The sequence below is a fragment of the Gloeophyllum trabeum genome (genome assembly GCF_000344685.1).
Source record: "Gloeophyllum trabeum ATCC 11539 unplaced genomic scaffold GLOTRscaffold_00003, whole genome shotgun sequence".
Classification (NCBI taxonomy): Eukaryota; Fungi; Basidiomycota; class Agaricomycetes; order Gloeophyllales; family Gloeophyllaceae; genus Gloeophyllum; species Gloeophyllum trabeum.
In genome coordinates, this window is record NW_006920412.1 from 1,631,493 (window position 1) to 1,658,387 (window position 26,895).

Here is a 26,895-nt window from a genome sequence, read left to right on the forward strand (position 1 = left end):
AAGGGTTGTAAGAGTCTACAACAGGGAACATTGATGTGATATGGACTTACTCTTCTGCTTCACCCTCCATCTCCAACTCCTCCCATTCGCCTTCGTAGGCGCTGCCTGCATCATCGTCGTCGCTGTCATTAAAAAGAGCCCTGTTATAGAGTCAGAATATTGAAGCTACTGCAGCAACTTGACAGGGACGTACTTGGCTTCAGCCTTGACATCGTCTTCTTCATCCACGTCTTCCCATCCAGCACAACTCCCCTCCCCGTCGCTCTCCTCCACCACCTTGCTCTTCTTACTTTCAGATTTGCCATTCACCGTCTTCCCCTTCTTCCCCTCGGACTTTTTCTGACTTGCAAAACTGACACTCTTTTTCGGACTCCCCTTCGCTGTGGTCTCTTTTCCTTCCCTTAATTTCTTTCCGGGACGACTCTCCTGCTCCGGCTCTGCCTTCCGCTTTCCCAATTTCTTCGCCGACGGTCTCCTGGCCTCGTTGTCGCCAGCAACTTCCGCGAGCGGCGCAGGCGGACCCTGCTTATTCTTAGCGCGACGACCCATGTCTTGGAAGAAGTATTAGGGGATCCGGGGAGCGTCAGAGAGCGTTGAGCTCGAGTTACCGCTCGATAGCTGAGAGTAGGACCCTGAAAATACTGATAAATGCCGGTGCGAGACTCAAAATTTCCATGTCTGGATTGTCTGAGGCTCCCCCCCGCATTTTTGTCCGGATAAAATACCGGCCTCCCGAAGGGGCCGATTTTTGTCCGGACTAATGCACCGGCGTCTGAAAAAAAACAGAAAAAAAGGTTTTCTCGCCTATCAACTCATTAGAACACTGTACAATGTATCAGTAATCGTACTAGGACTCGAATGCAATCAATAAAGCGACAGAATTCACGATGGCCGCCCACTCCCATCAACCATCCTCCTCCCCATCCGAGTCCAGAACATACTAGAAACTATATATCACAGTGCAAACAAGGGCTACACGAGGCTACGCGACGGTACACAATGACAGGTTGGGACAAACCTCAGCCATAATTGGGTTAAAATACATGTACTACAAAGGGTAAATACATTGGGCCAGTCCGTTGCCAACTTGCCACACAGCCGTGTCCGGACTGTAACCGGCATGGTAGCTCGGTCATGACCGGTGTCCGGACTGTAAAACCGGGATGGCGTCTGGCATGGAGGGCTCGAGACCGCGATTTTTGTCCGGACTGGCACCGGCATCTATCGGTATTTTCAGGGGTCCTCTCAGGCTCCTAAACCATCCGTCCTTAGCGTTCTCGCTCCTCCTTTACTAGGGCGAACATGCAGTGTTATATAATACAAATCTATTTTTAATTTATTACCGGATACAGAACGAACAAGAGGAGGAGAACGCTATAGGACGGCTGGCACAAATGTCCTCGCCGAGATCCCCGAGGCTGACTAAGCGGACGGTGGCTGAAGCCTTTCACCAGCGGTTGGCGGGCGATGTAGAGAGCGTCTCGACACCTACCTCGTTGAGCTCACGCAGAACACATATAGACGGGTGCTAAAATAGTTCAAGACCAATGCAAATACCTTTGGTATACCTCTGACACTCAGAGGGGCTTGTCTATAGCCGTTATGCCTCTTCAGCCGGATATTCAGCCTTCAGTACTACTGATAACCATTGCATGAGTATACCATTCAGTTAGGACATTTTTACATTACTATAAAGTACACCGAGCGGTAAATCCCAAGGTAATAAGTTGTAAATGGTTGCGTGAAGGCCCGCCGACCGCTGGTGAAAGGCTTCAGCCACCGTCCGCTTAGTCAGCCTCGGGGATCTCGGCGAGGACATTTGTGCCAGCCGTCCTATAGCGTTCTCCTCCTCTTGTTCGTTCTGTATCCGGTAATAAATTAAAAATAGATTTGTATTATATAACACTGCACGTGCGCCTAGTAAAGGAGGAGCGAGAACGCTAAGGACGGATGGTTTAGGAGCCTGGGGTCCTCTGAGAGTCCTCCGTTGACCAAATCGGGCAGTCAAGAAAAAGTTCGATCGTTCTCGCGTGGCTACAAGCTTATGCTGCTGAGATTACGTGAACCTCTGATCACTTCGGATCGCCTGCTTTGTCTGGCAGACGGCTTCATCTGCTCTTGCTCTCATATTCACGTAAGATGTGCGTGTATCGCGTATGATGGCTACAAAATCATAACTTTCAGGATCTACAAATATATCTAACCGATTCTTAGACCTAACGCCAGCCCTGCAAGGAACGAGGCTCTCGGCTGGAAATCAGCAGTCAAGAAATCCACCAGCCACTTCCAGAGGGAATACACGCTCGGCGGCTTCTTAACCCCCGTCGCATCCGTGGTATAGAACAGGTTCTCGAAGCGCGACCCTACCCTTGACCAGTTCACCCGCAAGACGGAAAGAGATCCAAGATACTGCACGATCACGTTAAGAGTTCGAAGCCGCCTATACTTGGCCCAAGCTCGCTCACCTGAAGCAGGACGAAGACGCCTCCCAGCATGAACGCGACGAATCTGGCTCCTTTCTTGACGAAGACGCCGGCGCAGATACCCGCAACGGTACCAAACGTGAGTTCGTACACGTTCAGGACAGACTTGGGCGGTGGAGGATACGGGTCCGTCGACGATGCCTCCGCGACATTAGGTGGTAGGTCCGCCGTCTTAGGCGTGGGCGCTACGTACTATGGGTTAAATCGGGGCCCAAGGATTTATGCCGAGCACATACGTTCGCAGTAGATGGGTTTCGAAAAGACTGACAATCCTAGTCCCACTCCACCAATACCCAGCGTCGCGGCAATCAGTGGTCGCGCGCTTTTTGTCAGGGAGGTTGGTCTGGATGCATGGGTTGCAAACGGGGGGTTAAACCGAGGGCTGAATGTGCAAAGAGGCCGTTTACTGCAGGATTGCGCAAGGCTATGCTTAATGCCAAGAGGGCTGGCTCGGAAAGGCCGGCTCAGTGAGGCAGCTAGCGATAAAGACATGTTTCGTCAGTGCTGGGAGTGTAACGAGACAAGAGGAGAAACGGAGCTGGGTCCGTCCACGTTCGTCAGCATTTAACGCCCCTACTCGGACGCGGTTTGGCTCAAGCATGATGACGTCAGGGCGATCGAGTCCTTTGTGGCAATTGTGGCGGATGCCGCAAGCCACACTACAATCTGAGCATGTTATACATTTGCATTGCCAACCACACGATATTGCGATAGCTACCGCTTCTGTTGCAAAGCCAGGGCAGCGCAACAAAGAGACTACAAATATACATGCTAAGCTAAATCCCTCTCGGGACAGATCAACGCAAGCAACTACCCAGCATCATGCGACAAGAGTCCATGTGTACAACTGGGTCCTATATCCCAGCAAAGTCCGAGGTCGTGAAAGATCATGCTCTATTATGACTAAATCCTATTCCCATTCGCCGCGTCCAAGACAAGTCGCGCCCATGCAGCAGGATCGACAGCAGCTACGCTCCCGGGTCTCCTCGCCGCTGCAGGCGTCCTGGGGACCCGACGCACCCCCTGCCCCGACTCAGAATCACTGTAGCTCCCGCCCTGATTTGGCGTCGAGCGGAACCGCCGGATATCCGCGGGGCCTCCCTGGATATTCCATTGCTGTGCGTTCGGCGGGTTGGGGCGCATAGCGCCAGCTGGCAGTGGGGGAGGACGGCCTGCGTAGAACGGCGCGGATAGTTCAGGGGCGTAAATGTCCTGCCTGAAGCCGAGTGGCGGAGGCTGCGCTCCCATGGTCATAGAACGAAGCGGCGGCGGACGTTGCGGGGCGGATCTATCGTTCATGGAACGCATCCTCTGGGCACCTATGCCTGCCATGTTACCACTAGGATTAGTGGCAGCGGGAGGAGGCTTTGCGACGAACGGCATGATGGTGGGAGGTATCACAGACCGCGGAGCGGGCTTGATGTTCGCAGCACCCTGAGGCAAGGGCGGGATCTGACCTTGCCCATACCTTGCCGGATAGGTTATGTGAATCGAACTGGACCTGGGAGGAACAGTGTTGAGCCTTGGCAGGACGTTGTACGGTTGGGACATAGGCCTGCCGGCCATTAGATTGGCAGTGGGACTAGCTGGCAGGCGAACACGGGGAGTCGGGGGAGTAGAAAACTGGACTCTGGGTGCGCTCGATGCTGGAGGATCAGGTCTCCTGCTCGTATTGGTCTCCGTTGTCGGAGACTTCATGCTGGGCGTCGTCTTCCCAGTGTCCGTCGAGTATACCGAGCTCATACTTCCATTACTGGCCATTGGCCGGGGCCCATTCACCGTGGACACTTGCAGGGTTGCCTGCAAACCCGGGACCTCTAGGTACATTCGTTCGCCCACCATTCCGTCCGCTATCCCCTTCTCTTCGTCTATCAAGGTTGACCCCGAGTCAACGGACGAGTGGGGAGCATGCCGGCCACGGGAGGCGGATGCAGCTTTTGCCTCAGCTAGGTAATCTTTCTTCTCCGGTCTAGGAATATACGGGATCACGGGGAGGAACATAGCATACAAGACAACTACAGCAGTCCAGCGCACGTTAATTCCTTGAGTCTGAAAATATATATATCTCACTTACGGAGACCGGTTATGGCCCACTGACCGACCATAACAATGAGGTGCACCGCCTGACAGTTATTGCCTGTAACATGTCAATAAAATAACATGCCGACCGCGTGACTCCACCTTACCGGACGCGCTACAGGGAAATCCGGAGCCCAGTGTGGTGATCAGGACAGCACCAGCTGGTGATAGCATTAGCGTGGACGGACGGTTGTCTAACAGACATGCTCTTACCAGCATGCAAGCCTACCAAAAGTAAGAGACGCACAACCTCCCATTTATAGAAGTAGCCCGAAATCATCCTTGCGGGATCGCTAGCTCGTGAGGGGTCATGGTGGACGAGAGCTCAGAATACTCACATGAGAAAGAGTAGCAGTGCTGTACCTCCACTCAGGGATATTAGACCTATAATGATTCCACCTAGACGGACTTGCTGTCAATCATACGCTATGATAATAGAGTTAGAGCACGTACGACCCATCTTCATGAACATCCCCCATGACATAGCCGTGAAGACCGACACCAATATAGCCCATGCCGCACTAAGAATTGCGGTCAAAGCTAGTGGGCGTATATGGTCAGAGAAGCTTTGGTCAGATCTGATACAACTCACAGAAATGAACGACTCGCGCCCTCTTGTAGATGTACCACGGGTGCATCGAAGCAAGACCGATAACCAACCAAAGAAACCAGAGAATCGAACGAAAAGAAAAGGATCCTACTCCAGCACCTTCAAGGCCCGCGCTCGAGAAGACGAGGATCCAGAGGAACTGAGCCAGTCAGAGGAAGAAGGTCGAAAGGTGGAAGTGGGAGAAGGGAAAGGACATTGTATTTCAGGAGATCCCGTCATTGCGGGATCGGTCAGTGCTGTACGAGAAAAGAAGCTATGGTTGCCCCTGATCTATTTCGCATTATCGACTGTGTACACGCTTGTACACGATACAGTACACCTGTAAGAATCCGGCAGCAGGGGCATCTCATACCGGTCACGTCCAAGTCAGCCTTCGTCCGCCACCGCTGCCCAAGATACTCGACGTGAGAGGCCTCGAGTCAAGCGACAAATGCCTCGAAGAGATAGCAACCAGTTGTTGCCAACCAAACGGCATCGAGCACATCGTGATCGAGGAGATGAGCGGAATTGGTCCTACTCTATTCTATTTCTGGACGCGTCCACAATGGCAGCCTCCAGTCGCAGCAGCCTGACGCCGTATCCTCTCTCATCGCCCTCCTGCCCATGTCAGAACAGCAGCCGCTGCTTTCGTCTCAGTACGAGCCCGACGTCGAAAGCGGGGACGTCGTCCGCGACGACAGGCGAGAGAAACCCTCTGACTGGCGTGCGAGACTGGGCGAATTCCTCGAGTCCCCGGCCTTCCACAAGGCGGTCATTACGTTGGCGAGTATATGTTTACTGCGTTCCCGCACGCCTGCAGGCCCCTTCATGTTCCAACCGATTTGCATTTCCCTTGAATAGATCGCCATAGACGCCACTTGCGTGCTCGCAGACCTTGTCTACAGCTTTCTATCACCGGGTTGTATCCCACCGGAAGGCCCTGACGCGCCCCTCTGGCTCGACGTCTTATCCCACATCTCCCTCGCTATCACCACCTTCTTCCTAATCGAAATTCCACTTGCCCTATGCGCGTTCGGCCTCAAGTATTACTACCCGCTCACAGGCGTTACACATTCCACCCTGCATCTCTTTGATGCAATTGTAATCATCGTGACCTTCGTTCTAGAAGTCGTCCTCAGAGGAAGGGAAAGAGAGCTAGCGGGTCTCCTGATCATTCTCCGTCTGTGGCGGCTTGTCAAGCTTGTCGGAGGTAAACCTTGATTATCCTTCTAGCTTGATATGTATCTCACCATAGGTGGGCCGTACCTCAGGAATTGCCGTCGGGGCCGGTGAGATCCAAGAAGACACAGTCAAGGACCTGCAGGAGACACGGAGCAGGTTAAATGAAGCGCTGACAACGCTGGCTGACTTGCGAGCCGAAAATGCCACTCTTAGGGCACGAATAGCTTCTTTGGAAAGCCGAACGGAGTCTGAGTAACCCATGCACCTTACATCGTAACCGTGGATGAAAGAAAACACTTCTATTTGATTATGATACATTCGTAATCGCAATATACACACGCAGATATCGACCCTAATAATACAAAAAAATTAGCCCGGATGGTAAGGTAGGCATTTACGAGAGTTTCATGAAAAGAACGTGACGTCTGCATCATGCGCCCATGTCTATACTGCTGCAGTCGGCTACTTCCCGCCTTTGCCAGCTTGGTCCGCCCGAACCCACTGCGAACGATGTGGCAGAGGGATCGGCTCGTCAGGATTGTACACTGTCTGGGGAAACGCAAGAGGCTTCGTGTCTCCCGTCTTCTTATCCACCCGACTGGACGCCTTTGGTTCCTGGAGGAGCTCCAGGAATCGTGAGCCGGCAGTGGCTACAACCGGCCTGTCTTCAGTAGCAGCAGTGGACGACGTCTCCTCCTCTTCACGCTCCTTGCGGAAGACCACGAAGGGCGCGTCCAGACCACGCCGAGTCTCGTTGCGCTTTGCCCATGCAGGCCGGTCGAACGTCTCGTTCTTGCCCATGTTATAGAATGACACCGGTCCAAAAGATTCTTGCTTCTCCGAGTCGGTCGCGAATGATCGCGCGGCACGAAGACCGGTTGACTGCGAGTACCGGGACCTCGACGAGAAGGACGAAGCGTCTGAGTTGGTCCGAATGGGCAAAGGTGGCAGATCCTTGACAGTTGAAGGCAGGATGAGCCTGGCCATGTTTGTGGGCTTGGATTGGAACCATGGTACTTGGTAGACACTGGCAGACCAAATGGCGGAATGTTCCCTGTAGTGGGCGACCGTAACACCAATAAGGAGAAGACAGTAGGAGAGCACTAATAGGGTATGCATGTGTTAGCTATCCATGCCACCACTCCCCAGAGGAATTGACTTACAAGCACCGCACGCCAGCCACGTAGTCGGGACGAGAATGGAGGATGAAGCACAGACAGCCCACTTGGATGTATCCATCCGACAGAAGACTGGCGGGCCGTTCACGGTGGCATCAATACTAGCAGCTGCAATTCGGGTCTCAGAATCGTATCATCGAACTGTCTCGCGGCGACCTACCGAGCTGCATAATACTCAGGATGACAGTCCACGCGCATTCGAACTTGATTTGGGCAGTACGCGCATTCGCCGCAAAGAGTTCTGCAAAGGCGCTGTTGCGATCGTTGTCAGCTTCAATCCCTCAGCGATACTGATATTTAGAGGTACTCACAAAAACGAGAAGAAAGACAGAGCGCAGCTATTGATTATAATAAATACAGGTGCACCTGGCACTGTGGCATAGCGGATAAGTTAGTCAAACTGGCAGCGAGACGTGTACGGAAAGAGATGTACCATGAAGGTCGTGGTGGACGAGAATCCCAGTGTCCAGAGCGGCGAGAATGAGCGCTATCACGTTGAGGTAGATAATCATGGCTATGCGAAACGGAAAAGGGGGTAAGTCAATCCATGGGGATATTCGGGAGCCCGAGAGAAACGCTCACCAAAAAATACACAGCGAGCAACGACGAAAGGATTCCGGATCGTAGCCATTACGGAAGCCAATGATGTAGAGTCTTAGGGATACAGGATAGTCGTTGAAGTCGTAATGGCTCTGCCACCCGATAAGTTATGAAGGAAGAGAGGAAGAGAACGAAGGCCCGGCAAAGAAATAGGAAATCTAGAGGATGGCCACAGACCGAGGTCTGCCACAACGCCTGACGTCGGGTAATTAAGTGACCACTGGACACTTGGGGGTGGCAGTGCAATGCGTATAGAGAACAATGACAATGAGAACTCAATTCATGTCCTTATTGTGACTTGTATAACGATACAATAATCGTCCTCTGAATACAATACCTCTTGTAAATGCCCGCATTGACTGCCCCGAGTGCCGTCTATGGTGGGGACGAGGGTTGCCGACGGTCCCGCAGGTCGCTGCTTATAGTAAGGCTGAGCAGTGGTAGAGCTGCACTGCCACCACTCGTACGCTGGCGTTGATTCCCAGAAAGGCAATCCTCGGCTACCAATGCCTGGGCGTTCGATCGGAGGCCCTTCGTTGCCCAACGTGATTATACGGAGGGGCTCGCAGCAGAGTCGAAGTCAATGTTCGTCAAATTGTCAAATTGTACAGTTATGCTACACCATCTTTCATAAGCCCCATACTATCACTAGAAGGAGGATACAAAGCTGGTCATGCTACTCGTACAGGATACACTACATACTCATACAGTCTCTGCTCAGCAGATCCAGTCTATGCCCGATTTTGAATCCGCTCGTCAATATTCCGGAAGAAACTAATGTTGGTGAGGTCCAAAGGAGGAGGCCGACGTATCTCCCCTGAGCTCGATCGTGATCTCGAACCTCTCGGCCTTTGAGGGAGCGGCGACGTCGGAACAGGGGCTGGAGGCTGCGTCGTCACCGACTGCTGACTCCGCTTTCTCCCCGTATCGCGAGGTCGACTGAGGATGTCCGCTCGAGGCCACTCTCCCAAAGGAGGCGGCGACGTTGACCGCGTCGCAGAAGCCTTTGGCGCAGGCTGGGGCAAAGCAGCAGGAGGCAGGTTCTTGACCACTTGTTGCGGATACAACGAAGCAACCAGAGGCTGCGTGCTCTGACGTTGGACATGGGGAAGTTGGGCCACATGTGATACGCTTGATATTGCGCTTTCAGGGTCCTTTTCCGAACCGTCGATGGGACTGCGAGCAAACCGAGCGGAAATGGGCAGAAGGCCTGCGGGACGAGGTTGCGGAGCAACCATGGCACCTGGCCCTGTCCCACGCACCGGCGTTCCAGCACGGCTATCAAGATGTTCATGTGCCCCGAACCAACAAAATACGCGAACCCCAGTGTGCCACACGTCCGTACTTTGTTTTTGATGCACCACAGCCAGGATTGTGAGAGCTACCACATAGATGAGGGCTACGACAAGCGTCAAGGATTGTCTCAGAAGCGCGAGATTAGACATACTAATGATCATAGACAGCCACGTAAAACCGACGAGTACTCGAGTCGCTGTGCAGGCTTGAGGCACCACAAGCTTCACTGTAATGGCAAATGCCTATAAGTGCAATGAAAGAAGACTGACGTCGTAAATGTACCATCTGGGGAACACATGACAGTAGGCGCAGAAGCTGAGAGTGCAGCAGTGGCAGCTGAGTGGCGAAAAATAAGCCAACAGTTCCACAAGAGCAATCCGGCGAACATACCGAGATCCAACACCCAAAACAAACCAACCCATAAGCACTCAAACCAGACATGACTTGTTACAGCATTCTTGCGAATTATATCGACCCAGATACTACATACGCTATGGTTAGGGGCGCGCATGCCACTCCGAATAGGTTCGCACTTACATCGCAAAGATGAACAGGAGACCAAAAGCGCCCAAGAAAATGAGGTAAATATCCACCGGTGCTAGTCCATTCATAAGTACGACAATATGGCGTTGACAGTTGTGCGTGCTCACGATTGTAGGAAACTGTCTGCGCGAGGCCCAGGTGCCAGACGGCCACGCTACAGATGATGGCATTGCAAACGATGAAAAGACCTGCCACCTGCACGTTAGAGCCACGGTAAAGCGTTGCATAAAGGGGACTTTACCGAACACCAGGCCGCGGAGATACAGAATGAGAGACCTCATCATCATGAAGAATGGAGAGAGAGGAAGGAGCCAGCCCGCGGTGGAAAGGAGGGGCGTTTTGGTCGTGGACGCACTGGACGGACGTCGTGAGGTTCTGCGGTAGTTACAACCTTGCTATAACTGGGTATTTGTATTTGGCCACGCTAGCAGGGGCTCTCGCAGATTGGTATCAAAGATCCAAGCATGGCGGTGTTGCAGCGTGTACGATTGTACCTAATTGGGCTTCCAAAGGGCTCTTAGAACGGTATTTGTTGTGGAGGCTGCACATTATATATCACTGCACACTATGTCATTGTCTTTCTAGCGCCCATCGTATATCGTTGAGTATGCTCTGAATGGAATGATGCGAGACGATCCCTTACGTCGCTTCATGGGTTGTACGATGAAAACTGCAGGTCCTGGGCTGTTATATTTCCTACTCTACAGTATACAGGTGGATCTTCTACAATGTCGAAGCTGGATTAACTCGTCTATACATACAAGCGAGCGATGAATAACAATAATTAGACTTGAACGGAGAACGTAATACTACAGCATCAGTGAGATACAGTGATTGAGATATAATGCGAGGTCCTCATGCAAGAAAGATAAATATATCTGTAGGCGAACTTCAGCTAACGGTGGTGCGGTGGATAGTCGGAATAGCATGCTAAGTGCGGGCACCAGTCACGAAGAGAGCAAACAGAGAGCAACTTCTGATGAAAGCTCCGGCAATATCGAAGTGGTGTCGGCCCTCTAAACGGCGGGCATCCCAACCGTGCGCGGTATTGCAATGGAACAAACCGTGATATCCGCACGAAAGGGAGGCCGCAATCATCCAAGAGACCATGCCGTTCATAAGGAGTGGCCGGCGTCCCAACTAGATGGAGGTGGTCGAGAGAAGATGGTGGCGGTTGTCTCGGACGATGGTGGTCTTGCCTCCGCTAGCGATAATCGAGATTGGGACATCTCTGGGGCGAAAGCGCGAACTTCGCGAGACTGGTCCACCTTTAAGTGGGTTATGACGTCCGAAACCTCATTGGGTAACGGCCGCGAAGTCTGAAAGAACTTTTCTAAACCTGGAATTAGAGGGAGAAGCAACATAAATTATTCTCAAATACACACCTACGATGAGGCGCACAAGCCGAGACACTCCTATCCTGACGTCGACAACGTTGTCCTTTGCCAAGGTTGCCAGTGTCCTCCAGAGCTCAGTGTCCGTGATGAGGGTCGGACCAGCGTCCGAAAGGACCAAGGCTTCCTGGCACGAGATGTACCTGCAGGTCCAAGTCAGTCTACGCCACGACTCCTGTGATATTCATACGCACGTATTACGTTTCCTGAAGGTCGAAGAGGAGGCGAGTTGCCGAATATCCTCGCTCAGACTTTCCAGAATATCCCGGCGTTGCGAGAACACACGGAAGTAAGCGGGTACCTACAATTGCAATTAGGATGGCGGATGTATAACATAATGAAAGTGGACGTACGGAAGATACTGCCGCGGCACGCACAGCTGCGACATCGTCTTGCAGCCCAAGCTTCAACAACGACCGGAGAAGACCAGGAGTATCCGCGATAAGCCCCAGAAGAGCCTGGAGGGTGTGGGCAGCAACGTCCCTCTCCCGCCAACCCCGCAATGCGCCCGAAGACCAGGCTTGCTGCAGGGTCTGAACGACAACGACTCTCTCAGGCCGCCCGAGGGCACCCACAAAAGTCTCCAGGCTCTCGGCGGCTTTAAGCCGCACCTCGCTATCGCTGCCCTTGATGCACTCGAGCCATAACGGCACAAGATCCCGTTTCGAGTGCTCAGGCCCAATGATCTTGGCTATCTCGCCGACACTGGCAGCAAGTGTCTTCCGCACCCTCGGTGTTGGGTCTTTGGCTAGCGCAACGTAAGACTCGCGGAGTTCACCCCAACGAGCACGTCCGAGAGTGAGCGCCACCGCAGGGAAATTGAATGCGCATATGAGTAGGCGAGCTGGGTCGTCTCCTAGTAGGATAAAATCTCCCGGGTCAGTGACCCACGGTGATCTCGGCGTAGTTTTGGCTGATGGTGTCGTATTGCGCCTCTTCTGCCGGCTATCATTCGCTTTCCTGCCAAGAAATAGGTCCAATAATTCGTCGGGTGGCCCGTCCTTGTCGTTATGGAAAGTATATATCACTTCTCCGAGCGCCTCGAGTAACCCTGACCGGACCGGGCCTTCGGGGTCTCGAGCCAAGGGTGGTATCGTCTTGAGTGCCAACAAGCGACGCTGCGTGGGAGGCAATCGAGATAACAGGCCCGGCAAAGCAAATATTGCGGAATGGCGTACGTGCCATTCGGAGTCAACGCATAGTGACTCGAATAGTGGGAGCTGGATTACCGATGAGCGTCACACCCGAGCAGAGGTATACTCCAAAAACATGACGTACCAGTGAGGTTATGACAATCTCCAACGGTACAACCTTGGCGAGAGCACCCAAAGCGAATGATGCTTCCCTCCTGACCCAGTATATCGGATCGCGACCGACCCTACCGACCTCTTTGACAAAGGCAGCCTGGATGTCCTCATCTAACGAGCCTACGAAGCAGCGTCACAGTGAGACTACTATGAAGCCACTACAATCGAAATACTCACAAGTAGCAGAGAGAGCAGCCATCAAGCTCATGCTGGAGACCTTGCCTACAGCAGCTTGTTCCCCGGCATCTGTTTCCAGATCTGTGAGGTCAGAGGGAGTATCGGCGTCATCTTCCTCCAGGGCGACGCCCATCTGCCCAGCGTGTTGATCTTTCCCTCCAGCGAACTTATCTGGCATGTGTATCTCCGGCATATCATCCGGAGAAATGCCCGACAGCCATGAGTCGGATGACTCCGTACTAGGCCCGACCACGTCATGTTCTCTTACCTGCGGAGAGGCGAGCGCAGCATTTTGAATGGGAGAGACGGGTTCGGGAGGGGAGGTTGGCGAAGGAGCTGACATTCCGCTGGCGGGAGACAGGTCAGGTGTGAGACTTTGAGACGATTGAGAAGAGGCTGAGGATCCGGAGGAGATGGAGGAAGGCGAGGAAGTCCCCGCTGCTTGGGACAAGGCAGCGGAAACTTTATCGAGAGGATTAGACCTTGCACTTGCAAGAGGCGTTGGTGTTCCAGATGACGGTGTCGACTGTGGGGAATCCGCAGCTGAAGACGGAGGTGATGGTGAGGCAGACTCCTCGGGAACGTCTGACAGTGCAGGGAAATACGGGTTCACGCTAGCATCCGTGCCTTTGTTACCGGCAAATAACTCCGGGTTAGCAGGCGTGCTAGGTGCGGTCCACCAAACTTCTGGGCGGTCGTCTTCGTCCTCCGACAGACTCTGTTCACCCTCCTGATCCAGTCTGCTCATGCCAATAACGACTTGATGCAACAGCTCGCGCTCGAAGAGCTGCCTCTCCACGTTCCCGAGCAAGCCATTGTCAGCCGAATCGTGCGCCGTCCGCAGACGTGCTAAAATATCCACGACAGCGGCTCTAGCAGGGGCTCCTACCAGTCGGTTCGGGCTCAAAAGCAGAGTCCCAAGGATGGGTGTGAAGGCAGCCACGGGGATTAGAGGTTCGTCTGTCTCGTAATCCGGTTCGGCCTCAACTACTCGGCAGTTCTGCCATGCGCACGATCAATGATCCCAGCGTCAGTCCTACTTCTGAGGCACAGAGTGATGAACGTACGGAAATAAACCACCACATGATGGGCACCAACTCGCAAGCGAGGGCTTCCTTGACGGACTCCTCTAACGAAGGACGTTGGGATGAGGTCAACCACTTTTACTGCCATCGACATACCTTGATCAGTGGCAAGATTGCTTAAGAGAGGTAGAACAAAGTCTACAGCTTCTCGAGGGGCGACTTCCTGTAGGAACTCAATTAAGGCGTGAGATATATATATCCTGCTAGAAGAACGGAACGTTAGAAAGGGGCACATGAATATTGCTTAAGCGACTTTCCTGTGGAATGCGGCACCGCTACGTGCTAATAAATAGATTTTCTCTAGCGCGCTGAGTGATTCATCGTCAAAGGCCAAGTCCTGGCCTTCATCAGGGTTAGGAATGGCATCCGGAGGAGGTGCTCGTTCTGGATTCCCTGGAGAGGGGATCTCGATGCTAAAATCAGTACGATGAGATGTATTGAAAGGATTGCCGGGAGGGCGCTCGTGAAAAGGGGATGGAGGACGCGTCGAGAAGGAGGGGGAGGGGTGTTGTTCGTCGTATCCAGCGTTTACATGGGAGGGAATAGAGGGTAGCATGCCATACATCGGCGGGGGTGATGGCGGTCTAGTGGAAGGGCCCGAATCAGGCAAGGCGAGCTGGGAAAGCGGCGGCTTGATGGACGGCTTTGGGAAATCGTGCCGTGGAGCGGCAGGCTCGGGGTGGATAAAATTGTTGTAAAGCGGGGTCGGGTCAATGACGGACACTGCAGCACCCATACAAGTCAATACGCGCGGTGTATGGAAGAGAAGAGCACGAAAACGAACTCCTAGGCGCGTCCTTAAGAAGCGCTAGTAGTTGAGCAGCAAGGCATGACAAGTCAGCTGAGCAACTCACACGAGGAATGGAAAACGGCGGAAAAGGCCGCTGGGTTAGAGGAGGGGGGTGCGAGTGACGCAAGAGCAGTAGGGGGTGTTATAGATTGCTGCCGAGCGGACGAGCGGGCGGCAGGCTGGCATCAACTCGTTGCAGGCGCAAGACGAGTTCCGGTATTCGGTCGCTTAGTGACTGACACCACAAGTACAACGCGCAAGAGCAGCAGACGGGCGGGCGAGGAACAAAGCGGCGGATTGTGGCTTGTGGCAGCTGCGAGCGGAAGAATTAATTGGAGGGCAGCGGGCGAGGCGGGGCAGCTGGCGGCGCAACAAGACAAGTGTTTTGCAGAAAATTACTAGCAGAACAAAACAGACAAATCTCGGAGAGGAGCCGGAGGTTAAGTATACTCTCCTGCCCACATGGTCTAGGCTGTCCGTGACGTCACCGTCTTCGCGCCTTCTGCCCCGTCCTCGGATCACAACCCAATCCCCCGAGGTCCGCCGCGTCCCTCTGCGGTACCATTCAGCCCGCCATCGGTGCCTGCCGGACCTTGCGCGGCGCGGCGCCTGGACGCGCGGGGACCATGGTCCGCGACCGCCGATCAGCGATCTCTCCCTTGTTTATCTGACAGCGACTAACCCAGCCTTGCGATCATACACAGTCTATTACAACAGTCGCAGTACAACAGCCAGTCATGATACACCCGTGACACTACAATTCGCCCCTCACCACCTTGTCCAGGTTCTCCGCAAAGTACCTGATGTTCTTGCTGTTCAGCCCCGCCATCGAAATCCGCCCGTTCGTCGTAAGATAAATATGCGCCTTCTCCGTGAGTGCCTTCGACTGCGTGGCGTTAATGCCGGTGAAACTGCCGTGTTCGACGTCCGTAAGTCAGCGCGTCAGAAACCCTGTTGCTCCACAAACCTGAACATCCCAATCTGATTGATTATATGATCCCAGTTCCCTGGCGTCTTCAGCTCGTGGCTCAACAGTCGGTGCAGCTCCTTGCGCATATCAATGATACGTCCCGACATCGTCTTGATGTCTCTCTTCCATTCTTCGAACAGTCCCGGGTCGTTTAGGATGAGTGCGATCTATGGAGTCCCGGCGTCTGGTTCAGAACTGCTCCGGACATCGTCATCGCGCACGCCTACATACCAATCGCGCACCGTAGGCCGGAGGATTACTGATCTCGCTCCGCTGCAGGACCGCCAGCTGACTCCGCACACGGTCTGCTGCCTCCTTCGTGGGGGTAACAACATGGAGTGCACCCACACGCTCGCCGTACAGTCCGGCGTTCTTGGCAAAGCTCTGACGAGTGCAAATACACATACCATCAGCCAATTCCGCATAATGAAAGACGCCAATGAGATTTCATAGATGAAGCGGTGACATACCTGGCAGACTAGCAATGAAATACCTCTCTCCACAAAGTACCGCACAGCACTAGCATCCCGGTCTAGATCACCACTGGCAAAACCTTGATACGCGCAATCAAAGAATACATAGTGCTTCTTCTCCACGATGATATCTGCAATCTTCTCCCATTGCTCATGCGTAGGGTCGACACCAGTGGGATTGTGCGCACACGCGTGCAGCAAGAAGACGGAACGTGGCGTCGCAGTTCGCAGGCTGTTCAGAAAGCCCTCGAAGTCCAAGCCAATCGTTTTGGGGTCATAGTACGGGTAGTTGAGCGGCTCTATGCCCACGTTACGGAATATTTGGTAGTGGTTCACTGCAGGCACACAAATGAAAAGAGTCAGTGCCTCATTTCATTTCCGACGACTGGAGATCCATAGAGAAGCGAAGGCTCCGGAGGGATCGGAGTGGTCCAACTTACCCCACGTCGGATTACTGAGATAAACCTGCTTCGGCCCATCCCACGAATAAAAGCGGCTTAAAAATAGTGCACCAAGATGGTTCGCGCCTGTCCCTGAAATCGTCTGCGCGCTGACGGCTCTACCCTCTCGCAACGCTGGAGAATCAGCACCCAGAATCAACTTGGCAGCTGCAGACGTGTACTCCGGGAGACCGAGGATGGGGAGGTATTCGTGGTCGACGTTAGGGTCCTTGAGCAGAATCTCGTTCGCCTAGACCAGGGTGCACCAGAGCCCAAGATCAACACGTACAAGGAGGTATTTTGGGAATGCTCCCGCGAAGGCTCGGTACGTACCTTTTGGACCACGGGCAGCACCCAAGGCTTGTTATCGTCATCTCTGTAAGCTCCCACCCCCAGATTAACCTTCTGAGGGAAAGGATCTGCCTTGTAAGCGGCAGTAAGCTGGAAGATACTGCAACAAATAGATCAGCGATGCCTCCGTGAGTGAAGCCGGGGTATGGGGCACAGCGGATGAAAGAAATTGCGAACCTGTCCGGGGGGGCCAGCGGAACGTTATCCCAAGTTTCTACCAATCCCAACGAACCAATCGCACATCAGCAAACCCTAACCAAGGTGCCTGGTACTAATCCGGCTGATCCTACCTGCTGCCATCTCTTTCTTGCCAGATACGTGGTTCAAGACCTGCTTGATCCTGGGCGTTGCCATACGCGATCGAGGGACGGAACCAAAAGACAGGCGGGGTGCGTATTTGTTCAACGGACAAGAAGGCGCACAATTAATGGGATGAACGGTATACAACTGATGATGACTTACGGGCTAGCTTGATATCAAGTGCTGGTGGCGGACCCGGCACACGTGATAAATGCTTTGGCGCCTGTCGGTCGTAAGTATGAGCAGCAACGGAAGGAAGGAGTCCAAAATCTCACTACTATCACAGCGTTCCCGGTTGTGGAATGGGTCGAGGGACAGCAACGGATGGGGAACGCGACACTGTACTGGAGTCACCTTATTTATGCGGAGAATCGATCTGGGCACACCCCGCAATCAGGATCACAATCTAACTGTGCCGCTCAAGTGCCGCGACCTCAATACCGCCCATCCAGAGCGCATCCATTTCATATGACTGGACACATGCTATGCTCTTATGAACGCTGGCAAACGACAGCTGCAATGTCCAAAACATAAGGTGTACACAACCCGCACAATATGCCGTGTAATATTATACCGTGACTCTATAATCCTGGATGAGGAGAAATACAACTTGATACATGAAGATAGTCGTGATAAATGGTGGTATGTATGTGTCCGAGATATGGTCTGCAGTCACTAAAGGCCTGATTAGCAGGCTATGGTGGGACGGGATGATGACGGGTAGATGGGGGATAAATGGGGGAGTGGTGAAGGGTCATCATGCCATGGCCATCTTGGGGGCCACCGTCCGCTCGCTCTCCAGCTTAGCCTTGTTGCGCTCGAAAGCCTGCTGTCTGCAGTCCTGCAAGTTGGTGCAGTTATGATGTTCTGGGAGGCGGTGCTAATAGGAGGAAGGATGCGAAGTTAGTGGCAAATTCCAGCGGCGTTAATGGGGTGCCAACGTACGTTGCCGCAGAACTCATGTCTGCAGTGCGGGCATGAGCCAACGAGACGGAGTGCAGCGGAGTTGCACTGTTGCTCGGCGGTGAATTGACAGCGCTTCTTGCCAGCCATGACGTTCGTAAGTACGTGAGAGTGGGAGTCTGACGACGAGGACGGAGTCAGTATGTGCTGGGAAGATGGCGACGAAGGCGACAACTCACAAGGCTAAGCTGGAGAGGGGGCGGACAGTGTCGGAGAGTGAGTTGCAGATAAGGTGGGACGTACCGGAAGGCGAGCGGGAGCGGAGGCTTATATAGGGAGCACTGGGAGGGACGCGTCAGCCCTCTTAGGTTGGGTCACGTGACATAATGAGGTCGATCTGAGATCCTCTCTCGCAGCCGAAGCCGCCCCGCTGCCATTGGCAATTGGCGGTGCCAACAAAACAACGTGGCCTCTGCCAAAGAGTTCCGCCTGCCTGATGCCTTTCAACAATGCTTTATACACGTTGCTTATGACAGTCCACGGCCTGTTGCAACATGCATCATTTGTTCTACGAATTCCTGCAAATTTACCGCTGAAATTTCGCTCGCCGGAAAACTGGCGACCCGCTCGGGACGGCATGGCTTCCGTATCGACATACCCCCGCCTTATTTGTCAGACTACGCGCACCAGAGTTATGCCTCCCAACGCACAGCATGTCCAACCTTTGTCCGTAAAATGTCAGCATCCGAGCCTCTGAACTGGATTGCTTGCCTTCGCCCCCGCTTCTGCACCGTGACCGAACGTTCAGGATGTTGCTCGGAGCCTGCTCACGCCGTATGCCAGTTTAAAGTCCTGCGTTTCACTTTTACTTCCGTTGGACTGCCCGACTCTTTTGGCTCCTTTTGTGAATTCAATGGGGAAGCGGCTGTTTCACACGGCCCATTCTGACAACAATCGCGGATCCCCGTAGCTCCCATCCGTCAACAGTCCATGTTTATACTTATCACTATCCGGAAACTATGGAAATAGCTGATCGTATAATAAGATGTATCCGAGAGGACGTGGTGCTTCCTCTGAGGCTCGCTGATGTAGTGTTGCTCCTGCAGTGAAGTTGCAGTGTCGCACAGTGGAGTTTTTGACACTTCAACCCGAGTGAAGTGAAGTTGAAGGCGCTTCAACGCCTTCATTGAAGTGGGCAGATCAGCCACGGAATATCCCGTAATATTCCCACGTACGCGTGGTGAAGGCACTGACTTGTCCTCGTAGGATGAACTTGGGGATATCTGCATATACATTGTACTCTTAAATACACTAATAATGCCCATACCATCTGCCAGGATGTACAATACCAAAAGTCGAGTCGACACCTTGTCATATGGACTCCTGACAAATTTCTTGAGCCCAGTGAAAACTGCCAGCATATCATGGAGGTTATCTGCCACAGCCGTTCTATTGTTATCTCTGCACGGGGTATGACGCGGAGTAGATGCGACTCTGCGACTCGGACACCACTTGGACGCAGGGCGAGCGCGTCTGGTGGCGCGCGCTGCCATTAACGGTCAGCACGTGGCCATGATCAGACTTCAATGCAGTCTTCAAAGGCAATTCAGGACAACTGTGCAGTGGGTGAAGTACGTCAAACTTGAAGTGAAGTGAGACAGTCTGCAAAGTCACCTCACTGCAGGAGCAACACTACGCTGATGTGCGAAGGAGCCCCGACGTAAAGGGCTATGGCACATAAATAAATGTCCAGGGTAAATGGGTCTGAATATACATAGACGACAGAACACCCGCAGGAATCGAGAACCAACCAACCACTCTGAAGGTATATAGTCAATGCTAGGTTGGAGTTCCAGTGACAACTGCTGTTGCGACAGCAGCTGCCGCCGCGGCTGCGGTGGACGGAGCCGCTGAACCACTTGCCGTGACGGTCTTAGTGCCATCTGACGAACTCTTGTTCGTGTTGACGCGCTGAACGACCTCGATAGCGACGACGATGGCAATAATGGCGAGGATAACAAGTGAGATACCGAAGCAGATCCATCGCTTCTTTCGCGCAGCACGAGCCGAGTCCACTGCCTTCTCGGTGTAATTAAGACTAAACAACGATTATGAACACGGCCGTACGCGAGGACGAGTAATACTATTTACTCACCCGACTTCCATGTCCTTCTCGACGTTGGCAGCGGTAGCTTCGATCGTGTTGATTTGCTCATCCTGCTGCTCAACAAGGATACTCATCTATAGGAGAGGGGTAAGGCAAGTCGTTGATTGACTGCAAGGAACCTACATCATTGAAAAGCTGTGCGAGCTCCGCCAGCGTGCTCTCGATCCTCTTGATATCTTCGTGCCGCGCTTGCACCTCACGGTATGCTGCCCGTGACTCGCCATACCGGTTAGAGTTCATCAACTACGAAGATGCTCAATTAATAAGAATCGGGTAGCCCCAAACGATAGGCCGCTCACAGCTTGGCTGAATATCTGACCGCCGGACTCGTCGTTAACGACGGCCTTGATCTCCTCTGGTGTGGCATCCGGTTTCACTACGCGGAATCCTGTAAGCATGTATCTCCGTACGAGATCAAGGCAGATATACCAATTTTGAACTGCCGTTCCATCCGCTGCTTGTATCGCTGCCGATACTGCTGCTCAACACCCTGATAGTTTTGAATAGCCTCTACGAACTTCGACTTCACCAAAGCCGTCTAGCATGGAGGAACACTTGTTAGCAACTTCAATTTGCATGGAACTAGAGTAATGCGCCGAACCTGTTGTTTACGGATTTGGCCATCCCTCCCAGCACCACCCTGCCGCTCCAGATCCTTTATCCTACGTTTCAATTGGGAGCTCAGCGCACTCGTCTCTTGCACGAGATCCTCCAGGTCTTGCTGGTTCCGTTGTGCGGCGGCATCGTCCATGTTGTTCAGAGACCGCGAATGGAGGTCGCTGATACGGGCGACGTTGTCACTGAAAGCGCGTATGCTGTCCTGGAGCGACGCAATCTGCAGCCAGCAGTCAGTATCGTGTATGCTTGATTGCAAAAAACCGTCCGTACTTCATTGTAGAATTCCGTCATGCTGTCGCCTCCGCCGCCAGCCGCCATGTTAGACGTCAGATGCACTGTGCTTCCAGCGACTTCAGACATCTCATAGCTGCGGTCGTCTTGCTGAGCATATGGGTTGGCGCGTCGACTGCTGTAGCCCCCGGAAGCCTGCGTGGGGTACGAGTTCCTGTACGGCAGTCAAGAAAGAGTAAACATAGGGCGGTCGCGCTGAACTCACGAGTCATTGAAGCCACCCTGCTGTTGGGCCTGCAACACATCAACATAAGCGCACAATCCAGTCCCGCGAGGCAGCAGCGCTCACCCTCATAGCTGCTAATCTGTCTCTGGCCATGGTGGTAACTAATGGATACCGTGTAACGTCGCGTCAGGGAAGAAGTGTGGAGACAAGCGTGGAGTGGGTATTAGTGTTTATTGCTGGCAGCAGTCAATGCTACAGCAGGTCGGGTAGCGAGGGGGGTTATCAAGGGCGTTTAAAGAGAGGCGGTGAGACAGCAGAGCGGTCTAGCGGCGTCGACGGTCCAGGGGGTATTCGGCGTCGAGCGCCAGTGATGGTGGGGAACATAAATAGACGGCAACGGCCGATTGGCTGCGTGTGTGACACTCGCACAGCTCTGAGGGCGGGGTGGCTGAAGCCTTCGTTGTTTCGGTTGGAATTAAGATTGAAACATAGCCATGAACTGTGCAACGACTACGGCAGGACAAAGGCGCAGTTTAGTTTTCCAAAGCATTCCTCAAGACCGAAATCTGCCTCTCCAACATCTTTCTACTAGGTCCCCCGATGGCTTGTCGCCGCTCTACACTCGCCTCAAAGTCGAATACTTGGTGAACATCCTCTTCGAACTTCTCATTGAGGCTCTTGTAGTCTTGGAGTGAGAGCTCGTTCAGTTGACATTTTCGGGCTTCAGCCAAGGCCACGGCTCGCCCAGAGATATGGTGGGTCTCCCGGAACGGTATCTGTATCAAGCGCTGTTAGAGATAAGGTGACAGCGGCCCTGAAAGTGTCTTACTCCCTTGCGGACCAGATAGTCCGCGAGATCCGTAGCAAGGACGTCCATGGTCAGCGCTTTGCGCATCTTGTCCCCGTGCACCTAGTAAGGGCTGTCAGACTTTTGTGATTCACCGTCGTAGAATAGGCCTGTACCTCCATAGTGGAGATGACACCTTCTGAGATTTTTAGGCATGCCGAGATAGTGGCAACGGAGTCGAATAAGGGCTCCTTGTCCTCTTGAAGATCCTTGTTGTACGTGGAAGGCAAGCCTTTCAACGTCATCAAGAAACCTGACATCTACGCGGCACTCAGATCAAATGCCACAATCAATAAACTACGAGCTCACATTGCCGAATACCCTCCCTGATTTGCCCCGGAGAAGTTCCAAGGAATCAGGATTCTTCTTTTGAGGCATGATACTCGATCCAGTGCTGGACATGATAGTGAGCTGGTGCTTTAGGTAGCACTGACACATGACCAAGACGAACCTATACGCATCACTGAGCGTGACAAATCCAAACTCAGCGGTAGAGTAGATGATCAAATCTTCAGCCATCCGACTCAGGTGCACCATTGTCAGGCTCGCCCACATCATGAACTCTGCGATGAAGTCGCGGTCACCGACACCGTACAGACTATTCTCAGCAAGAAACTGGAATCCCAACTCCTTGGCGAGGAACTCGCGGTCGACAGCGAAAGGGTTGCCTGCCAAGGCACCAGAACCTAGGGGCAGGACGGAGATGTGGGGAATCAGCTGCTGGAGGCGCTGATAGTCTGCATGGAAGGAGAAGGCGTGTGATAGGAGCAGGTGTGACCATCTGATGGGTTGGCCGCGCTGCAAGAACGGCGATATCAATATCACTTAGCTACGAAAATACTTTCGGATAACACACTTGCAGGTGAGTATATCCAGGGAGAAGATAATCTTTCTCCTTATCCGCGCGTTCTACCATGACGCGAATGAATGCCTTCAGAGACTGTGTGATGTCCTGCACTTGATCAAGGAGCCAGATGCGCATATCCGTGGCCACTTGGTCATTGCGAGAACGTCCCGTGTGCAACTTGCCGCCGAGAGGACCAATCAACTCGCTCAATCGCCTCTCATTCGCGGTGTGAATGTCTTCATCATCAGGTTTCACCTCAAACTGGACAGACCTCCTTCAGCATGTACCGAAGATAAAGGATACGGGGACTAACAGTGCCGTTCTCCCATTCCTGGCCAACTTTCTTGAGACCTTCAACAATTTTCGCTTCCTCATCTTTCGTCAAGATGCCAATGAGAGTCAGAGACTTGGCATATGCAATGGAGCCCTTGATATCGGCGGCATGCATGCGCTTGTCGTAGCTCAGAGACTCATTGAACGCGTGCATACTAAAAGTGGCGTTGATTAGAGAAAAAAGTTAGAACGGTAGATATACCTACAGAGGATCTGTCTTTCCCGTGAACCGCCCACCCCATAGCTTTTGTTTTGTCGGTTGATCAGCCATGTTCAAGTCTGTTCAAGTGCTTGACCTGAAGTGACTCGAGAATCTTTTGGTAAATCTGAGTCACGTGATCTCCCTGAGAAGCCAGATCTGCAAACGATCTCAGATTTGTATCGGGCGCTTCTGAGCATGGCCATTGGCCACACAATATTAACGCCACAAGCCACAGACATGCAGCTTGGATGAGTCTGCCCATGAACATCCATAACTTTGGCTGCTACTGGGTAGATATGGGCTTACGATGCTTCTGGGCTTCAAAAGGCAAAGACATCAAACTTGGAGCGGGATGGATGGTGAAGCAGGGATGTTGTGCATATCGTATGCCATGCATGCATTGCTGCAGCTTCGCAGGACAGAGGATAATTCTCCGTGCCCTCTCTGGCACAGGGAAAGTGTATCACAAATTCCACAGTACCAAGCGCACTTGGGTCGCCAAACTCGGATCGTGAGCTCTGCTGGCGCGCATGAGTAGAGTACTTGGACAACTAAACTTGAGTACGTTGGACATGCAGTGATGCCTTGCATGCATCCCTACGCGTCGCTGTACGTACTAATCCGCCTGCGCACACGGATGTGCAGACGGCATACAGTGAGGACGACGTCAGTCTCCCACAGGCCGCAGCTATATGTGTCGGGGTCGATGACGTCAGGCGCATCGCCGTCATGCACCTGTCGCCCGTTTATAAGGCGACCCGTCGCGCGTTGAACTTACTCAGAATTTTCATCGACCACCCACATATCTGCGACACGCCTATAAACCAGATAATTCTTAGCAAAAATGGCTTTTACTGCATCTGATATTTGCAAGGTATGTTACTGCCCTCTTCTTGCACGGCCCTCGGTCTGAACCCACTTTTTCAGATCTTGTAAGTCCCCGAACTGGCTCCTGCCGTTGCACCACGTTTGACATCGTAAACCAGTTTCGCAATCTTCGTCCCTCCCATTGGCGTCTTCCTTGAGCGAGGATGCGGTGCGGACCTCGTGAGTAGTGTCGCGTTGCGTTCATTATCACATAGTCTGACCGGTGGATCGAATACAGTTGATCAACATCCTTTTGGTAAGTCCATTCGACTGTGTTTCATAAGGCTTCGTACTTACGATGATGATGTTCTTGTAGACCATCCTGGGATACATGTAAGTCTCAAATCTATTGTTGCGAATGCGTATCGCTGACGAGTCGCCTGTCACCAGCCCCGGAATCATTCATGGTGAGCTCATATATGTACCTTAGTCTTCCAGTTACTGACTATGTTTGGCATAGCTCTCTACATCATCCTGAAGTATTGAGATGGAAGGATCGTACATTCTTGAAGGAGTTTGAGGACGCTGTGCGATGTAGGACCATGACGACTTTGACGTGTTCAGTTGTATGTTAATTGACGGGCTGTAATTTATCCACGATACCCTGCGATTAATGACTAGCGCAAGAGTTTGTATCGTGATTGCCCAGATGCGCCATGAAACATAACCTGTAGTGGTACATTTATTCGCTTTCCTCTTCACTTCCTTCCTCGCTCTCTTCTTCACTTTCCTCTTGTTCATCAAACTGTTGGATCATGCGGGCTCCGACTGCCCAGCACTTGTGCACATTCTCCGCAAAGTTTCCTGGCTTGAGTCCTTCCCCCTTCGATGCAGGCTGTTTATGCCATTCGCGTATGTCATCCTCCTCCACCAGGTCATTCTGGTAGAGTGCGGCGAGGATCTGACCAAAGAGGGCCATGCGTGGTGATGATGCACAATGCGTCTAAATAAAGTTACGACGTCAGCATACATCCTAGGATGTCTGGCTTATTAACTACTTACTTGCAATATGGAGACAGTCTCAACGGCGTCGACTCCTCCTATCTTATTGATAAGCTCTCCCCACCTATCCACAACGTTAGCAATCTCCTTCCTCTGCTGTGCCATGTTCCCTTCCACGATAGGGATTCGCTCCACAATACCAGCGATAACGGCCTCCCGTACTCTGCGTAACGGTACATTCGTAGACATGCGCAAGGTCTTCAGCTCCACGGCGGCGTTGTCGACGGAATGGCCCTCCGCGAATGCGCGCTCCAGAGACTGAGTCACCTCGCTTTGGAATTCCTTCTCGGCCGCAGAGGCTAGAGGGGGTACGAGCATCTCGGTGGAAGGGGTTGTCAAAGGCAGGGATGTCGCAGAAGACGACGCTCGGGCCGCACTACTCGTCATGAAGTCGTCTTCATCTTCGCTGTCGCTCGCTGTCTCAGAGGAGGTGACAGATCCCGGATCAGTCAAGTCCAGGTCGGAAGCATTGTCCCCTAGGTCTTGAGGTCAGCCTGCTGGGCAAACGAAATGTAAGAAGGACACATACCCAGCCGCATTAGACGTTGATTATTGAATGATTCTATTTCATCTGCGTCTTCGTCCTCGTCGTCTGCCGACCGGAGGGGCCATGCTATGGCGTTACTATCTTTGCCTAGTACTGCTCCGATAGCGGCTTGATCTACGCAGAGTTAAAGTCAACAATCGCCGCCGTCCACAAGGGTACTCACTAGCTTCAGCCTCTTCCAGTTCTGAATCCGAGGCCTCTTCATCAGATTCCTCACCATCATCTTCCTCATCCTCCTCGTCCTCCTCTTCGTCGCCATCTTCCTCATCATCATCTCCATCCTCGCCATCCTCTTCGTCTTCGTCTTCACTTTCCTCTTCTTCCTCCTCGTCGCCATCATTACTGCCCTCAGTGTCTCTCCTCTTTGACACCCGCTCAAAAGGCCTTAGCTTCGCTTCGGGGCCCAAGATGACGCCGTCCGAAATAAGGCATCCTCTTTCCACGCGGCTTTTATCCTTGATATTGACTTTCGACCCTATGATACTATTCTCGATCACGCAGTTTGCGCCTATCGTAGTACCATCGAAAACGTAGGAGTTGCTGATGATGGTGCCGGGCCCAATTCTGCATCTTTGACCAATCACACTCGAAATGATCTGAGCGTTATCGAAGACTTGCGTCGAGGACCCGATCAGCGTGTTATTGCCAACCTTGCAGGTTCTACCGGAGGTAGAAAGGTGATGCATAAGTACTTGTCAAGACGGACTCGCTTTGCACGCACCTCGATAATACCACCGTGTTATCCTTTGCGATATATCTATTTCCGCGCAAGTGCTCATAGGCATGACCCCCAGGGTGGTTATCGTCGGGAACTAAGGGGAACGTCCACCGAGAAAGGATATCCTTGCTAAGGACTAGAGTCAATTGC

General features: G+C 52.8%; 11 protein-coding genes across 11 annotated transcripts; 2 read left to right on the plus strand and 9 right to left on the minus strand.

Annotated features, from left to right (window-relative positions):
- Positions 1-2,078: 2,078 nt before the first annotated feature.
- GLOTRDRAFT_72373 (uncharacterized protein) lies at positions 2,079-2,982 on the minus strand. The gene is made up of 3 exons (XM_007865265.1): positions 2,720-2,982; positions 2,466-2,668; positions 2,079-2,409 (listed from the first exon to the last, which is right to left on the minus strand). Exons 1-3 carry the CDS (start codon positions 2,973-2,975, stop codon positions 2,200-2,202), a joined length of 669 nt encoding a protein of 222 aa, XP_007863456.1. The 5' UTR covers positions 2,976-2,982; the 3' UTR covers positions 2,079-2,199.
- Positions 2,983-3,143: 161 nt separating this feature from the next.
- On the minus strand, positions 3,144-3,752 carry GLOTRDRAFT_110074 (uncharacterized protein). Its single transcript, XM_007865266.1, has one exon. It carries the CDS (start codon positions 3,735-3,737, stop codon positions 3,387-3,389), a length of 351 nt encoding a protein of 116 aa, XP_007863457.1. The 5' UTR covers positions 3,738-3,752; the 3' UTR covers positions 3,144-3,386.
- Positions 3,753-5,775: 2,023 nt separating this feature from the next.
- On the plus strand, positions 5,776-6,712 carry GLOTRDRAFT_114681 (uncharacterized protein; the record flags this gene model as incomplete). The annotated part of the gene is made up of 3 exons (XM_007865267.1): positions 5,776-5,922; positions 6,013-6,361; positions 6,423-6,712. 3 exons carry the CDS (start codon positions 5,776-5,778, stop codon positions 6,587-6,589), a joined length of 663 nt encoding a protein of 220 aa, XP_007863458.1. The 3' UTR covers positions 6,590-6,712.
- Positions 6,713-6,795: 83 nt separating this feature from the next.
- GLOTRDRAFT_126704 (uncharacterized protein) lies at positions 6,796-8,142 on the minus strand (the record flags this gene model as incomplete). Its single annotated transcript, XM_007865268.1, has 6 exons — positions 6,796-7,436; positions 7,497-7,619; positions 7,672-7,763; positions 7,823-7,883; positions 7,945-8,025; positions 8,094-8,142. The coding sequence occupies 6 exons, from the start codon at positions 8,140-8,142 to the stop codon at positions 6,796-6,798; spliced, it is 1,047 nt and encodes a 348-aa protein (XP_007863459.1).
- A 554-nt stretch (positions 8,143-8,696) lies between these two features.
- On the minus strand, positions 8,697-10,376 carry GLOTRDRAFT_136965 (uncharacterized protein). The gene is made up of 7 exons (XM_007865269.1): positions 10,192-10,376; positions 10,058-10,138; positions 9,945-10,005; positions 9,798-9,889; positions 9,690-9,743; positions 9,559-9,633; positions 8,697-9,510 (listed from the first exon to the last, which is right to left on the minus strand). Exons 1-7 carry the CDS (start codon positions 10,235-10,237, stop codon positions 8,843-8,845), a joined length of 1,077 nt encoding a protein of 358 aa, XP_007863460.1. The 5' UTR covers positions 10,238-10,376; the 3' UTR covers positions 8,697-8,842.
- Positions 10,377-10,615: 239 nt separating this feature from the next.
- GLOTRDRAFT_136966 (ARM repeat-containing protein) lies at positions 10,616-14,856 on the minus strand. Its single transcript, XM_007865270.1, has 11 exons — positions 14,768-14,856; positions 14,698-14,710; positions 14,171-14,636; positions 14,010-14,113; positions 13,896-13,957; positions 12,829-13,828; positions 12,623-12,771; positions 11,698-12,564; positions 11,539-11,645; positions 11,336-11,487; positions 10,616-11,283 (listed from the first exon to the last, which is right to left on the minus strand). Coding segments are annotated over exons 2-11 (3,126 nt in total). The 5' UTR covers positions 14,699-14,710; positions 14,768-14,856; the 3' UTR covers positions 10,616-11,065.
- A 516-nt stretch (positions 14,857-15,372) lies between these two features.
- Positions 15,373-17,571, minus strand: GLOTRDRAFT_72380 (aspartate amino-transferase). Its single transcript, XM_007865271.1, has 10 exons — positions 17,513-17,571; positions 17,400-17,460; positions 17,228-17,277; positions 17,115-17,151; positions 16,920-17,037; positions 16,587-16,836; positions 16,144-16,481; positions 15,905-16,057; positions 15,671-15,840; positions 15,373-15,614 (listed from the first exon to the last, which is right to left on the minus strand). Exons 3-10 carry the CDS (start codon positions 17,235-17,237, stop codon positions 15,458-15,460), a joined length of 1,233 nt encoding a protein of 410 aa, XP_007863462.1. The 5' UTR covers positions 17,238-17,277; positions 17,400-17,460; positions 17,513-17,571; the 3' UTR covers positions 15,373-15,457.
- Positions 17,572-17,711: 140 nt separating this feature from the next.
- Positions 17,712-18,441, minus strand: GLOTRDRAFT_72383 (uncharacterized protein). The gene is made up of 3 exons (XM_007865272.1): positions 18,380-18,441; positions 18,183-18,319; positions 17,712-18,117 (listed from the first exon to the last, which is right to left on the minus strand). Exons 2-3 carry the CDS (start codon positions 18,288-18,290, stop codon positions 17,995-17,997), a joined length of 231 nt encoding a protein of 76 aa, XP_007863463.1. The 5' UTR covers positions 18,291-18,319; positions 18,380-18,441; the 3' UTR covers positions 17,712-17,994.
- A 1,538-nt stretch (positions 18,442-19,979) lies between these two features.
- On the minus strand, positions 19,980-21,285 carry GLOTRDRAFT_37385 (syntaxin-like protein; the record flags this gene model as incomplete). The annotated part of the gene is made up of 7 exons (XM_007864780.1): positions 19,980-20,238; positions 20,296-20,381; positions 20,431-20,550; positions 20,607-20,683; positions 20,737-20,845; positions 20,909-21,142; positions 21,196-21,285. The coding sequence occupies 7 exons, from the start codon at positions 21,283-21,285 to the stop codon at positions 19,980-19,982; spliced, it is 975 nt and encodes a 324-aa protein (XP_007862971.1).
- A 533-nt stretch (positions 21,286-21,818) lies between these two features.
- On the minus strand, positions 21,819-23,694 carry GLOTRDRAFT_72390 (argininosuccinate lyase). The gene is made up of 8 exons (XM_007865273.1): positions 23,616-23,694; positions 23,390-23,564; positions 23,086-23,337; positions 22,681-23,027; positions 22,539-22,623; positions 22,346-22,489; positions 22,212-22,292; positions 21,819-22,158 (listed from the first exon to the last, which is right to left on the minus strand). Exons 1-8 carry the CDS (start codon positions 23,678-23,680, stop codon positions 21,916-21,918), a joined length of 1,392 nt encoding a protein of 463 aa, XP_007863464.1. The 5' UTR covers positions 23,681-23,694; the 3' UTR covers positions 21,819-21,915.
- Positions 23,695-24,487: 793 nt separating this feature from the next.
- GLOTRDRAFT_126710 (cation transport-like protein) lies at positions 24,488-24,964 on the plus strand (the record flags this gene model as incomplete). The annotated part of the gene is made up of 6 exons (XM_007865274.1): positions 24,488-24,543; positions 24,598-24,658; positions 24,717-24,734; positions 24,795-24,811; positions 24,869-24,885; positions 24,939-24,964. 6 exons carry the CDS (start codon positions 24,488-24,490, stop codon positions 24,962-24,964), a joined length of 195 nt encoding a protein of 64 aa, XP_007863465.1.
- Positions 24,965-26,895: the final 1,931 nt, after the last annotated feature.

Excerpts from the sequence above, each read along its gene's own strand:
- GLOTRDRAFT_72373 (XM_007865265.1), bottom strand. The coding sequence starts at position 2,975 with ATGTCTTTATCGCTAGCTGCCTCACTGAGCCGGCCTTTCCGAGCCAGC. Across the intron at positions 2,669-2,719 it reads GAAACCCATCTACTGCGAAC|CGCCCACGCCTAAGACGGCG; the intron begins GTATGTGCTCGG and ends CATAGTACGTAG. Across the intron at positions 2,410-2,465 it reads GCGTCTTCGTCCTGCTTCAG|TATCTTGGATCTCTTTCCGT; the intron begins GTGAGCGAGCTT and ends GTGATCGTGCAG.
- GLOTRDRAFT_110074 (XM_007865266.1), bottom strand. The coding sequence starts at position 3,737 with ATGACCATGGGAGCGCAGCCTCCGCCACTCGGCTTCAGGCAGGACATT.
- GLOTRDRAFT_136965 (XM_007865269.1), bottom strand. The coding sequence starts at position 10,237 with ATGATGATGAGGTCTCTCATTCTGTATCTCCGCGGCCTGGTGTTCG. Across the intron at positions 10,006-10,057 it reads GCAGACAGTTTCCTACAATC|CACCGGTGGATATTTACCTC; the intron begins GTGAGCACGCAC and ends TGAATGGACTAG. Across the intron at positions 9,511-9,558 it reads GTGGCTGTCTATGATCATTA|CCCTCATCTATGTGGTAGCT; the intron begins GTATGTCTAATC and ends CGCTTGTCGTAG.
- GLOTRDRAFT_136966 (XM_007865270.1), bottom strand. Across the intron at positions 12,772-12,828 it reads GGCTGCTCTCTCTGCTACTT|GCTCGTTAGATGAGGACATC; the intron begins GTGAGTATTTCG and ends GCTGCTTCGTAG. Across the intron at positions 11,646-11,697 it reads GTGCCGCGGCAGTATCTTCC|GTACCCGCTTACTTCCGTGT; the intron begins GTACGTCCACTT and ends TTGCAATTGTAG.
- GLOTRDRAFT_72380 (XM_007865271.1), bottom strand. Across the intron at positions 17,038-17,114 it reads CCGCTGGCCCCCCCGGACAG|TATCTTCCAGCTTACTGCCG; the intron begins GTTCGCAATTTC and ends TATTTGTTGCAG. Across the intron at positions 15,615-15,670 it reads AATCAGATTGGGATGTTCAG|TTTCACCGGCATTAACGCCA; the intron begins GTTTGTGGAGCA and ends CGAACACGGCAG.
- GLOTRDRAFT_72383 (XM_007865272.1), bottom strand. The coding sequence starts at position 18,290 with ATGGCTGGCAAGAAGCGCTGTCAATTCACCGCCGAGCAACAGTGCAAC. Across the intron at positions 18,118-18,182 it reads GACATGAGTTCTGCGGCAAC|CACCGCCTCCCAGAACATCA; the intron begins GTACGTTGGCAC and ends TCCTCCTATTAG.
- GLOTRDRAFT_72390 (XM_007865273.1), bottom strand. The coding sequence starts at position 23,680 with ATGGCTGATCAACCGACAAAACAAAAGCTATGGGGTGGGCGGTTCACG. Across the intron at positions 23,565-23,615 it reads ACGGGAAAGACAGATCCTCT|TATGCACGCGTTCAATGAGT; the intron begins GTAGGTATATCT and ends CGCCACTTTTAG. Across the intron at positions 22,624-22,680 it reads ACGCTCAGTGATGCGTATAG|CACTGGATCGAGTATCATGC; the intron begins GTTCGTCTTGGT and ends TATCATGTCCAG.